General features: G+C 41.8%; 1 protein-coding gene across 7 annotated transcripts in view; it reads right to left on the reverse strand.

Moving 5' to 3' along the window:
- plekha1b (pleckstrin homology domain containing, family A (phosphoinositide binding specific) member 1b) overlaps positions 1-12,409 on the reverse strand; it is an 86,499-nt gene that overhangs the window by 26,733 nt on the left and 47,357 nt on the right. For all 7 annotated transcript variants that reach the window (XR_011882729.1, XM_072239486.1, XM_072239487.1 and 4 more), the window contains exons 6-7: positions 12,198-12,332; positions 8,657-8,794 (exon numbers count right to left, since the gene is read on the reverse strand). Coding sequence is in view for 6 of the 7 variants with exons in the window: in XM_072239486.1 (XP_072095587.1) it covers positions 8,657-8,794; positions 12,198-12,332 (273 nt within the window). In the remaining variant the exon portion in view is untranslated. The remainder of the gene's footprint in view (positions 1-8,656; positions 8,795-12,197; positions 12,333-12,409) is intronic.

Consider the following 12,409-nt stretch of genomic DNA (forward strand, 5'->3'; position numbering starts at 1 on the left):
CTACCGATCAACCTCGACGCTTTGCAATTCGCCTACTGGAGCAACAGGCCAATGGCAGATGCCATCTCTCTGGCCCTACATTCCTCCTTAGAACACCTGGAGAATAAAGACGTATACGTAAGGCTCCTTTTCATTGACTACAGCTCTGCGTTTAATACCATCATTCCAAATATACTGATTCCTAAGCTCTGGAACCTGGGCCTTAGCACTCAGATCTGCAGCTGCATCTTCAACTTCCTCACAGACAGGACCCAGGCTGTAAAAATAGGGGACAAGCTCTCCTCTACAATCACTCTGAGCACCGGTGCCCCACAAGGCTGTGTACTCAGCCCCCTGCTGTACTCACTGTATACCCATGATTGTGTAGCCAAGTTTCCATCAAAGTCAATATATAAGTTTGCTGATGACACAACAATTGTAGGCCATATCTCGGGTAATGATGAGTTTGAGTACAGAGAGGAAATTAAGAACCTGGCGGCATGGTGCGAAGACAATAACCTATCCCTCAACATCAACAAGACGAAGGAATTGGTTGTTGACTTCAGAAGGAGTAGCAGACCACACGACCCAATTTACTTCGGTGGTGCACAAGTGGAATAGGTCAAAAGCTTTAAGTTCCTCGGGGTCAATATCACAAATGACCTGACTTGGTCCAACCAAGCAGAGTCCACTGTCAAGAAGGCCCACCAGCGCCTTTACTTCCTGAGAAAACTAAAGAAATTTGGCCTGTCCCCTAAAACCCTCACTAATTTTTATAGATGCACCGTAGAAAGCATTCTTCTAGGGTGCATCACAACCTGGTATGGAAGTTGTCCTGTCCAAGACCGGAAGAAGCTGCAGAAGATGGTGAACACAGCCCAGCACATCACACAAACCAATCTTCCGTCCTTGGACTCACTTTACACTGCACGCTGTCGGAGCAGTGCTGCCAGGATAATCAAGGACACGACCCACCCAGCCAACTCACTTTTCATCCCTCTTCCCTCCAGGAGAAGGCTCAGGAGCTTGAAGACTCATACGGCCAGATTTGGGAACAGCTTCTTTCCAACTGTGATAAGACTGCTGAACGGATCCTGACCCAGATCTGGGCCGTACCCTCCAAATATCCGGACCTGCATCTCGGTTTTTTTACACTAGCTTACTTTCCATTTTTCTATTTTCTATTTATGATTCATAATTTAAATTTTTAATATTTAATATTTGTAATCCAGGGAGTGGGAAACGCAGAATTAAATATCACTATGATGATTGTACGTTCTAGTAACAATTGTTTGATGACAATGAAGTATAAAGATAATGGACTGCCTTTACTGAATGCATCCTCCAAATCTTCATTTTCATTGTAACATTCAAGTTGATACCTTGAAATTCTAACCTTAATTCCCAACTTGAAATAGTGAAATAGTTTTTTCACTCCCAGTCGTTTCTAGCATCTCCAAGTCTGAATGCTTGAAACGCAGTGAGCAGAACAGTTCCAGTTTGCCTTCCTGTTTATTACTCGTCAACTATCAGTGACAAAAATCACTTCTTTTTGAACAGAACACACGTATCTGACACCATTTAAAAACTGTTTGCTCCAAGCAGTGTAGCACCTAATAGTTGTGTAAATACACATCACTGACGCCAGTTAGAAACTGCTCTGCAGCAGTCTTCTGTTCCTGTTAAGCTGATTCATGTCCCAAATAAACAAAGAGGATCCCAGCTACTTTCTTAATTTAGTTTTTTCCTCTAAGTTTCGTTCCAAATAAGCAGCTGCTCTGATTAACCAGAATCCACTGCATTAGTCTTTCCCTTCTTATGGTACTGTTACAAGTTTTTCTACACCATTTGAAACCAATTCATCTGTTTTCTGAGATATTTACAGAGCCCTACACCGTGAAGACGGAAAAACAAAAGTACAGAGCACTGGTTTAAATTATCTGTTAGCTGCTCATCTCCTGCTATTTATTCCCAGTCTTACCCTCACGGGATCCCACACTTACCCAAGCTATATTTTTCTTTTTTGTTTTGATATTACTTGCCAGTTTCCTCTCAAAATCAATCTCTCTGCTGAAAAATTCCCAGCTTTTGACCACCACTAGCTTATGCCAATTCGCATGCTTATTTAATTTTTTAAAAATATTTTTGTTAACCACAGTTTTTCTCATCTTTTTTAAATTAGGATAAACTTCTGCAAAGCATTCTAAAAAGCATACTTAAATGTAAATTCGTAATGCACAGAAACAGGCACCCTTAGCAACAATGTCCACACCAACTACACATTTTTAACCAATTCCATTTTACCAATTCCAATTCCACAGAACTAGCCATTTGCCCAGATTGTTGCCACATTTTAACAATGGTCAATGATGACTCAACAGCAGGTGGCTGGGCCTAGGACACAGCTCTGAGGAACTGCTGTACTCAACTCTTCGGACTGAGTTGACTGATCTGAAGAACCCATATTATCTTCCTTTGATAAACATTTGACTCCAACCAATGCAGTGTTTTGCCCTCAAATGTCCATTAAGGCTACAGTTACCTCAAACCTTTCTTTGATTCAATCAAATACTACTGCTTCCTGTTCTATCATATTGCTATCACTGTTGCACCCTAGCTACCAGAGATCCATTACATAATATTTAATGAAAATAGCCTATTTCCTTAGTTTCTCAGCATGCTAACTTAAAACCAGCTTTTATCCACACTTCAGATGTTCTTCATGCTCATTAAGTCGTTGACTATTTCAATGCTCTCCTGAACATTTTCTTATTCTTCATACTTTGCACAATTTAGTTCATCTTAAATTCTGCAGCCATAGCTTGAAACTCCTCCATTCATCCTTCACTAATGCTCCGGCAAACCCACTTTTACTTCTGATCCAATAATGAGTCAGATGTAAAGTTCCTGATTTGTACTCGAGTTTCTTCATGGACTTGTCGCTCTTCAAACTACCATTAAATCCTTTGCAACCCTAATCTTCGTTTCTTCTACTCCAGTCTCTTTTGAACAAAAGACAGGTCAGATGCACAAGTATCAAGTTTGCCTTCAGCTATTAATTCTTCACCCAAATCCATTTTGAAATATATATTTTAATCATATTCTTGGTCAACCTAAACACCTCTTCTTTTAATGCATTTTTGCCCAGGTACAACTTGAGCACAACGTGCTACTTGCATCACATTTAACTGCATCACCAAATATGCACAGTCAGAAAGAAATGCACTCAGAAGTTCCAAAAGGTAAAAGTAAAATCTAAGTGAAAATGAAGAACTGTATTGGAATAGGACCTTCATGCTCTATCAGATGGCATGGAAGAAAGCTTTAGCATGGTATTAAAAGATCTATTATAAGCTTTCTTCCTTTGTTCTTATTATGACCAATTTTGAAGATTAATGTCCATTGTTGAAAAGCAAACAGTTTTGGGCAATTAAATTCTTAAGGAACAAACTCAGCAAGAAAGGATGCAGTCAAGCTTAAACTTAAGACAGGACTATTAAAATCTTGGTCTTGTGACAAGAATACACATAGATTACGGTGTAGCTGTCCTGTGTGATCAGCAGTTGGTCTGCCACCTGTCTTCAGGAGAGAGAGAGAGATAAGGAAAACAATGGAGCAGCATTTGGAGATGTGTAATGAAGGGGAAGGAGAGCTGTCAAGAGCGGCTCCCCCTTTGAACCCTGAACTGTTTGAAGTGATGGACAGGCGATACCCCAGCAGGGGGATAAAAAGGGACAGGTTCGTTGAGGCAGCACACACACGACACCCCGAGGTTACGAGACCCTGGAAGCGGTGCGCCTCTCACAAGTCGGTGGGAAGCTTTTGGACGGCCGATCGCGGGATCAAGCCATAGACGCTCAGGGTGGAAAGGCACGATCGGCGGGAACCTGGTGTGTGTCCACCCTTGCCTGGGTGCCAGGTTCAGCGCAGGGAAACGATCATATCTGGAAGCGGAGGGGTCACGGTCAGTGACCTCAGATGACATCACAAAGGGCTCGCACGAAAGCTGACTGCGAAGGTCTGTGTGTGGAAGCCGTTTGAATATTCATTCGTTTTGCTCCCTCTCTCCTTCCCCCCACTGTCTGCGAACTGAACTAAATTGAACTGAACTTTGCGTCACTTTGAAATTGGTCATTTACCCCTAGACAACGATAGAGCTTGATTGATCCTATTATCTTAATTCTGTGTACATGTATGTTTATCATTGCTGAACTGTTGCATTTATTATCCTTTTGATTAGAGCACTGTGTTGCTTGTTTCTTTAATAAAACTTTCTTAGTTCTAGTAATCCAGACTCCAACTGAGTGATCCATTTCTGCTGGTTTGGCAACCCAGTTACGGGGTACGTAACATAAGTGGGGTTCTCGTCCGCGATTTTGAACGCTAAATTTGGGACGGAGTAAATTGATTGGGTCAAAATTCCCGAAAGAAAGACAAACAGCAGAAATGGAGGCTGAGGAATTTATAAAGGCGCCGACCTTGGAGGCATTAGAGGATGCCAGGAAATCGGAATTGGTAGCTGTGGCCAAACTGTTGAATCTTGCTAAGGGGAAGTCGACAATGAGGAGAGAGGAGATACACAGAGCTATCGTAGAGCACTATGCATCTAAAGGTGTGTTTCCCCAAGGCAAGCTGGGGGTGGTGTCTATTGAAAAACCTGCTGGAGACACGGTACAGGTGCAGCTTGAAAAACTGAGACTCAAGCACGAGTTCCAGGTACGACAGTTAGAACACGAAAAGAAGCAGTTAGAAAGGCGGGAGAAAGAGAGAGAGTTAGAAAGGCAGGAGAAAGAGAGAGAGAGAGAGAGAGAGAGAGACAGAGACAGACAGCTGGAGCGAGAGGAGAAACAGAGGGAAAGGGAATTCGAGCTGGAGAAGTTAAAGATAAGGGCAGAGCAGGGGCTCATGCCGAACCAAGGTGGAGGGTTCCGGGCAACCCAGGAGGTTAGGCTGGTTCCCCCATTTGATGATACCGACGTGGATCGGTACTTTCTCCATTTCGAAAAAGTGGCTATAAGTCAGGACTGGCCGAGGGATAAGTGGGTTGTTTTGCTTCAGAGTATACTGAAAGGGAAAGCCCAAGAAGCTTACTCAGCTTTGTCCGCGGAAGATGCCCAGAGGTATGAGGTGGTGAAAGAGGCCATCCTCAGGATTTATGAGTTGGTCCCGGAGGCATACCGGCAGACATCCCGGAATGCGAGGAAGCAGAGGAAGTATTTAGAGTTTGCCCGTGAGATGCAAACATATTGTGAGCGCTGGTGCGCCTCGAAGGGGGTAGAGGGGGATTATGACAGACTGCTACAGCTGATCCTGATTGAGCAGTTTAAAGGTTGTGTCCCTGAGGGTATGAGACCCTACCTAGATGAGAAAGAGGCAGCCACATTAGCTGCAACTGCTAAGTTAGTGGATGAGTATGCGTTGACGCATAAAATGAAGTTTGCCCCGAGTAAAGGCTACCAGAAGGGTAGTCAGGACGGCGGGGAGAGTCCGCCAGAAAAGTCAGAAAGTAAGCCGGGGACTAGTGAGAAGGATAAGGTAGACCGGGAGCAGTCTGGTAGGAAGTCTCCTGGGATCGTCTGCTATAATTGCGGGAAAGTCGGACACTTTGCATCCAGGTGCTTTGCCCCAAAGAAGGAGACGGGAAAAGGGAAAACAGCGATTTTGACTGGCTGTATCGAGCTGGTAAACGAACCGCTAGGGAAGGACAGGTCTGCCAAAGTTCAGGAAGGGCGCGAGAAGTTTATCTCGACTGGATTGGTGTCGGTGAAGGAGGGGTTAAAACCAGTTTCAGTGCGGATCTGGAGAGACACGGGAGCGTGTCAGTCACTAATACTGAAGAGTGTATTAGAGTTTAGCTCAAAGACCCAGACTGGGGAGGTCAAGGTCAAAGGTATTGGAGAAGGGACAGAGACAGTCCCTTTGCACCAGGTACACTTACAAAGCAACCTGGTCTCTGGACTAGTCATGATCGGGGTGAGGTCCGAATTACCGATGAAAGGCGTGGAAGTCTTGCTCGGTAATGACGTCGCCGGGGGAATCGTGTTCCCAGTCGTGAGATTGACAGGTCAGCCTGCCAGCATTGAGGCCCCGCCCATGGACTCACAGGTTCATCACGGGACCGCGGTGGTGAATTTAGCTGAGACGTTTCTGCCAGCCTTGTACGAGACGGGGGTAGAAAGTGAGAAGAAGGAGTGTAGTGAGACAAGAGGTAGTGAGGGAGCTGGGACAGACGTAGCATTAGCCAGGAAAGAATTTGTGCAGACGCAGGAGCGAGACGAGGGGCTGATGGTTTTGGCAGAGACAGCTCTCTCTGACACAGACTTGACAAGGGAACTAGTAGGCTATTGTGTGGAGGAGGAAGTGCTAAGGAAGCAAGGGAGACCAAGAGCCGTGCCCGCAGATGAGGAATGGGAGGTGGTGCAAAAGAGTTATGGGGATGAGGTTTTTAACCTGGCCCACAAGGTACCCCCCGGTGGACATTTTGCAGTACTGGAGGGAACAGTTGGTGGAATCATGAAAGAGGTTTACCGGCTGCCCAGGGGGAAGGATGTTATTGATTATGACTGACGCGAACTGAGACGGTCACAGGCTTTTGATATGCTAACAAGCCTAATCGGTGTTAGCACGGAAATCAATGAAGCTAGGGTCCCCCCGATAAGAGAAAAAAACCATTTTGAAAAGATGAGTATGGTATCCACCAGATGGGAGAAGGCTATTGTTTTGGCCAGGTCTGCTGATAAGGTCTCTCCTTTAAGCCCCGAACAAAGCGACTCTTTAGGAAAAGTAATTAAACGACTTGCACCCGTGTGTTTGATTGTCCCGAGGCGATGCAAAGAACTGGGACGTTGGGTGGTGTCTGTTAGAATAGGCCAGCCTAGCAAGCAATATCCATATAGAATGAGTAATTCAGTGACTAAAGGGCTGACGAACACAGCGGTGTATATTGGCAATTTAATACGGCTGTCAGAAGCCAGTTTGATAGTGAACCTTGAAAAAAAAGAGTTCGGCCACACGAAGGTCACTTACCTGGGAACTGTGGTGACACAGGGGCAGCTGGCAGCGATGTAAGCTACAGTGCAGGCTATCGCTGACCTCCCAACCCCGACAGACAAGAGGGCCCTCAGACGGCTCCTGGAGATGGTGGGGTACTGTAGGAAGTTGTGCAATAACTCTGCGGTCACTACCCCTCCCCCTCCTACTAAGCCCTTGCAAGAGAAAACTAAGTCGGAATGGGACGGCCTTTGTTATTGTGGTCCGGGACAAAACCAAATGAGAGGTTACATTGATCGCAATCCATCAGTGTTTTTGGCCACTATGAAGTTTGCTAAGTTGGAGCCTGGTCTAAGGGAGTATTAATAACATATAGAAAGGAACAGGAAATGTGATGGCTGACTGTCTGTCAGGTATTGACAACTTCAAACTCGCTGTATTAGCCAACTAGCTGATAAAGATGTATATTCGTGTGTGTATCAAATAATGTATTCATGTTTGTAATTTTTACCCCCCGGTAAAAATCCTTAAGGGGGGGGGGGGGGGGAAGTGTGACAAGAATACACATAGATTACGATGTAGCTGTCCTGTGTGATCAGCAGTTGGTCTGCCACCTTCAGGAGAAAGAGAGATAAGGAAAACAATGGAGCAGCATTTGGAGATGTGTAATGAAGGGGAAGGAGAGCGGTCAAGAGCGGCTCCCCCTTTGAACCCTGAACTGAAGTGATGGACAGGTGATACCCCAGCAGGGGGATAAAAAGGGCCAGGTTCGCTGAGGCAGCACACACACGACACCCGAGGTAACGAGACCCTGGAAGCGGTGCGCCTCTCACAAGTCGGTGGGAAGCTTTTGGACGGCTGATCGCGGGATCAAGCCATAGACGCTCAGGGTGGAAAGGCACGATCGGCGGGAACCTGGTGTGTGTCCACCCTTGCCTGGGTGCCAGGTTCAGCGCAGGGAAACGATCGTATCTGGAAACTGAGGGGTCACGGTCGGTGACCTCAGATGACATCACAAAGGGCTCGCATGAAAGCTGACTGCGAAGGTCTGTGTGTGGAAGCCGTTTGAATATTCATTCGTTTTGCTCCCTCTCTCCTTCCCCCCACTGTCTGCGAACTGAACTGAACTAAATTGAACTGAACTTTGCGTCACTTTGAAATTGGTCATTTACCCCTAGACAACGATAGAGCTTGATTGATCCTATTATCTTAATTCTGTGTACATGTATGTTTATCATTGCTGAACTGTTGCATTTATTATCCTTTTGATTAGAGTACTGTGTTGCTTGTTTCTTTAATAAAACTTTCTTAGTTCTAGTAATCCAGACTCCAACCGATTGATCCATTTCTGCTGGTTTGGCAACCCAGTTACGGGGTACGTAACGGTCTTCTGCTGCAAGAGACCAACACAATGACTAACACTATGCTTGATGGATACAGGACAACCCGGGTTGGATAAAAGTAAGTACCAAGAGTAAATCAGAATCTTAATTAGCCAGGTTACAAGAAAAAGGAGAAAAAAAATTGACCAATTAGCTCCTTATATCTGCTCAACAAATTAAAATTTTTACCCTCTTTAAAAAGTTCAGAACATTAGTGAAAGGTAAATAGTCAACAACTATAAAAGTGTATGCAAATGTAAATACATTTTGAAACAAAGATACTTTCAGAGGCTTTGATTACTCACCACTGCTCCTTGTTTAACGCAGTAACCACTTTTAATGACTGCTTGATCAGGTGTAGGTTTACCAATAAAATATGTTAGCTGACTTTGGGAACGTTTCAAATTACTTTTGTCAATTCCTTCAAGAAATTCCATTCCATCCTGTGAGATAAATATTAGACTATCAAAGCCAAAAATATTGGAACTGAAGTGTGTGTGAGAACTAAATATTAAAATAATTTGTTAAATTAACTAGAGTACAATAAATTCAAAGAGTTCATTGAATAATATAGTAAAGCGCTGATAATCCAGTACAGAGAACTTATGAGGTGGCAGATTTTCTAAAACAGCTGGATGTTTTTCCACTTATTACTCCACACTTTTAAAATACTTACTTAAAAGAGCATAATAAATTTTCCAGTGACCCCAGCATGTTTTAAATGGCATGAGAGATTTAGGGCCCAGCAATTTATGTATTTATTTGTTTGTTTTTTACCCCTAAAGCCATTGCCAAATATTGGGATTGCTGAACAATTGCATAACAGATAATTGAAGTTTTACTGTCAATATTTAAATTGGTTAATATTCAAAATTAGCCTTCCAGATTACACAATGGAAAAAGTAACACATTTGGACTTACCATGATGCTAATACAAGGCTGGACGCATTTCAAAAAGTATATATTTTTAGTTTCGTTGGTTAGCCTCTTAATTATGAGCAGGAACAATTTTGATTATAATAAAGCAAAATAAGGGCTATTGATTCAATAATAATCTCCACATATGAGATAAATTAAAGGAAAACTAATTCTGAAACTATAGTTGGCCTAAATGCAGTATTCTAAATGGAAAATTCAAATCCAGCTTCATTTACTATTTCAACATCCACAGAAACTTACATACGCTGCTCTGGTAAACCTGAATGATTTTCACTATGCAAACATTTTGTACTTAAAATCCTACAACATCAACTAGTAATTTTGATCAAGCAAATTGGCACAGTCCCAGGAAGCTTGTGAACCACAATCACGTATCATACATCCAATTTTAAGAGCATTTAACTCATTTTCTGGCGACCCATAAATGGTTTTCCAATGCTTGGTCACAAATATTTTGTTAGATTGACGAGAGGCCAGGCACTTCACCAAATCAAATTGTCAGCTGTCTCTCCAAACACAGTTATGTTTATTATGTTATTGGTTGCTTGCAACTTCCAACATAACAGGTTAAGTTGACATCTATCTCCTTTAGTAGTGAGTTTCACTTTGAGAGCCAAAAACAAGACCACATCCAACATACATATTACACAATCTCAGGTTGCCTTGGAAGCTCCAAATTATTAGCAACAACTTTTGTGAAGCTTTTAATCTATCAGGAAGAGAATAAAGAAATTAAATCCATTTCTCCTGTATTATTAATTCTTGGTCTTCATCTTAAGATCTGATTACTTTATTAACAGAAATAATTAAGAAAAACTTCTCTCAACCCTCTATTTGATAGCTGGCAATATAACACTTCACAATTTTATGTTCAATTGGAGCAGTCATTACACATCAGGAAGGACATACTATATATTTACCAGTATGATAACCCAATCTTCAAGGACTGCAACAGCATGAAAGAAGAAACATGATCACAGAATTTAGAATTAAACGCTGATTTAATATAAAATATTTAAAGATAAATGGGAGACTGACAGGATAAATGGCAACTATTTCTGCTGGTAAGGAAATCCAAGGCAAGGAAGCAAGATTTAATTAGCACCAACCTTTTCCTAAGTGAAATTAAGAAACTCTGTGGGAACACTATTCCATGACTGACAATTGTCATTTTTAAATTTGAGCTTCAATTTTATTACAGAATTTATGAAGTACATGGAGTAAAGGCAGTGTTCATGAACTTTGATGGCAAATTGGTCTTGACCAAGGGATTAAAATGTGTTTTTCCTCTTACTAACCTTATCTGCCAAGTTTAGCTCATACAAGAGCTAATCAGAGGAAACTTGTGTCACTCAACCAATCCAGTGAACTATTTTCAGCTATCTTTTAGACCACAACATCTGAAGTAACAATGTTTGAACCTGCAAGTTGAACTACTTGGATGTGTTTGTAAAAACAAAAAAGCTCTCCAACTTGCGCTTAATGATGTTGACTTCGTGAGCCTATTTTACAGCATTTTTCCCCTCTAATTAGGTCTTCAGAACTCAAAATGGATTTATGATCAAGAATGAAGCGGAAAATTACCTAACAAAGAGGATTGCAAAACTCAAAACAACATGGAATAATCAATAAATGTGGTGTTCCTAGTAGTACCCATATTGAGAACAGTTACTTATTTTTAACATGCCAACTACTTTCAGAAGAATTAATTTATCAAGAGCCTGGTGGGAGATTAGCTAATTTAAGACAAATGCATTCCTAACTAAAGAACATGGCGCAACACACACAAAATGCTGGAGGAACTCAGCAAGCCGGGGGGTAAAAAAAGTACAGTCAATGTTTCGGCTCCAAATATCGACTGTACTTTTTTTCCATAGATGCTGCCTGGCCTGCTGAGTTCCTCCAGCATTTTGTGTGTTGCTTGGATTTACAGCATCTACAGATTTTTTCTTGTTTGTAAAGAACATAGATTTTACTTAAAAAACCTAGACTTTACTTTTGAGAACTTAAAACCAAAATAAAAATTGAATTGCCTGCAAGTGAAACAGGACATTTTCTTCAGTCTCAAAGTCCAGGCATCCCAGATTCATTGCATGATAAGTTAGCCAAATAATTTTAAGTAGCTGCTAAACACAGCCACGAGTCATACATTATGTGAATTACTTTGAAAACATGAAATCCATTTGACATTTGAAAACAGTTTAAGGATTCTTGATTAATATCTTGTGAAGGAATTAATAATTAGCCAACTGGATATTGTACGATTGGCCCATGGAATCTATAAGGGTTCAAAATCAGATGGTAGAAAACAAAGGTCACTGAAAAGAAATCTGTTCAATAATCTGGCACAACGTCAGTCACATGAGAAACTTTTCTCCTCTTTTCCAACTAGTATTTTATTTGCATCTTCAACATCATGTGTGTCAAAGGGCTACTGAAGTTATCAGTTTTGTGCTGTGATGTGTGACTTACAACCAGTAAAACCAGATTAAAATTGCTAAAAATTTCATTTGCACAATGACAATGTTTAACATACAATTGTTTGACTGTTTTAAAAATCTATTGATTTCCATCCATTTCATGAAAGCATTGTTGTCAGCCAAAAGACTGAACTTTATTTCACCAACATACATTGCTTTAATAGCATTAAACTGGGGCGCTACAGTAGCAGAACAATGTAATGCTATTACAGCTCAGAGCGTCAGAGCTCGAAGTTCAATTCTGTCACAATCTGTAAGGAGTATGTACATTCTCCCCATGACAACTTGGGCTTCTGGGCTCCAGCTTCCTACCAATGTCCAAAGTAACACAGGTTAATAGGTCATTGTAAATGGTCCTATGATTAGGTGAGGATTAAAATATAAATAAAATTTGCTAGTAGACTAAGACATTAACTCTGCATTTCACCTGGCTAGTCTGTGTAATAATAGGAACACCACCAATAATTTCTGTTTTATATGGTCCAGGCTTCCGTCCACATGGCCCCTCCACGAGACAATTCTGGTTATCCGTGTTCAACTGAACATCTGATGGTTTTGGCACCTACGTTAAAAAAATACAAATAGCAAGGCAATTAAAAATGTGTGCATTCACAACTCTACCCCATATTTAGAAGGTGC

This window comes from Mobula birostris, chromosome 21 (genome assembly GCF_030028105.1).
Source record: "Mobula birostris isolate sMobBir1 chromosome 21, sMobBir1.hap1, whole genome shotgun sequence".
Taxonomy (NCBI): Eukaryota; Metazoa; Chordata; class Chondrichthyes; order Myliobatiformes; family Myliobatidae; genus Mobula; species Mobula birostris.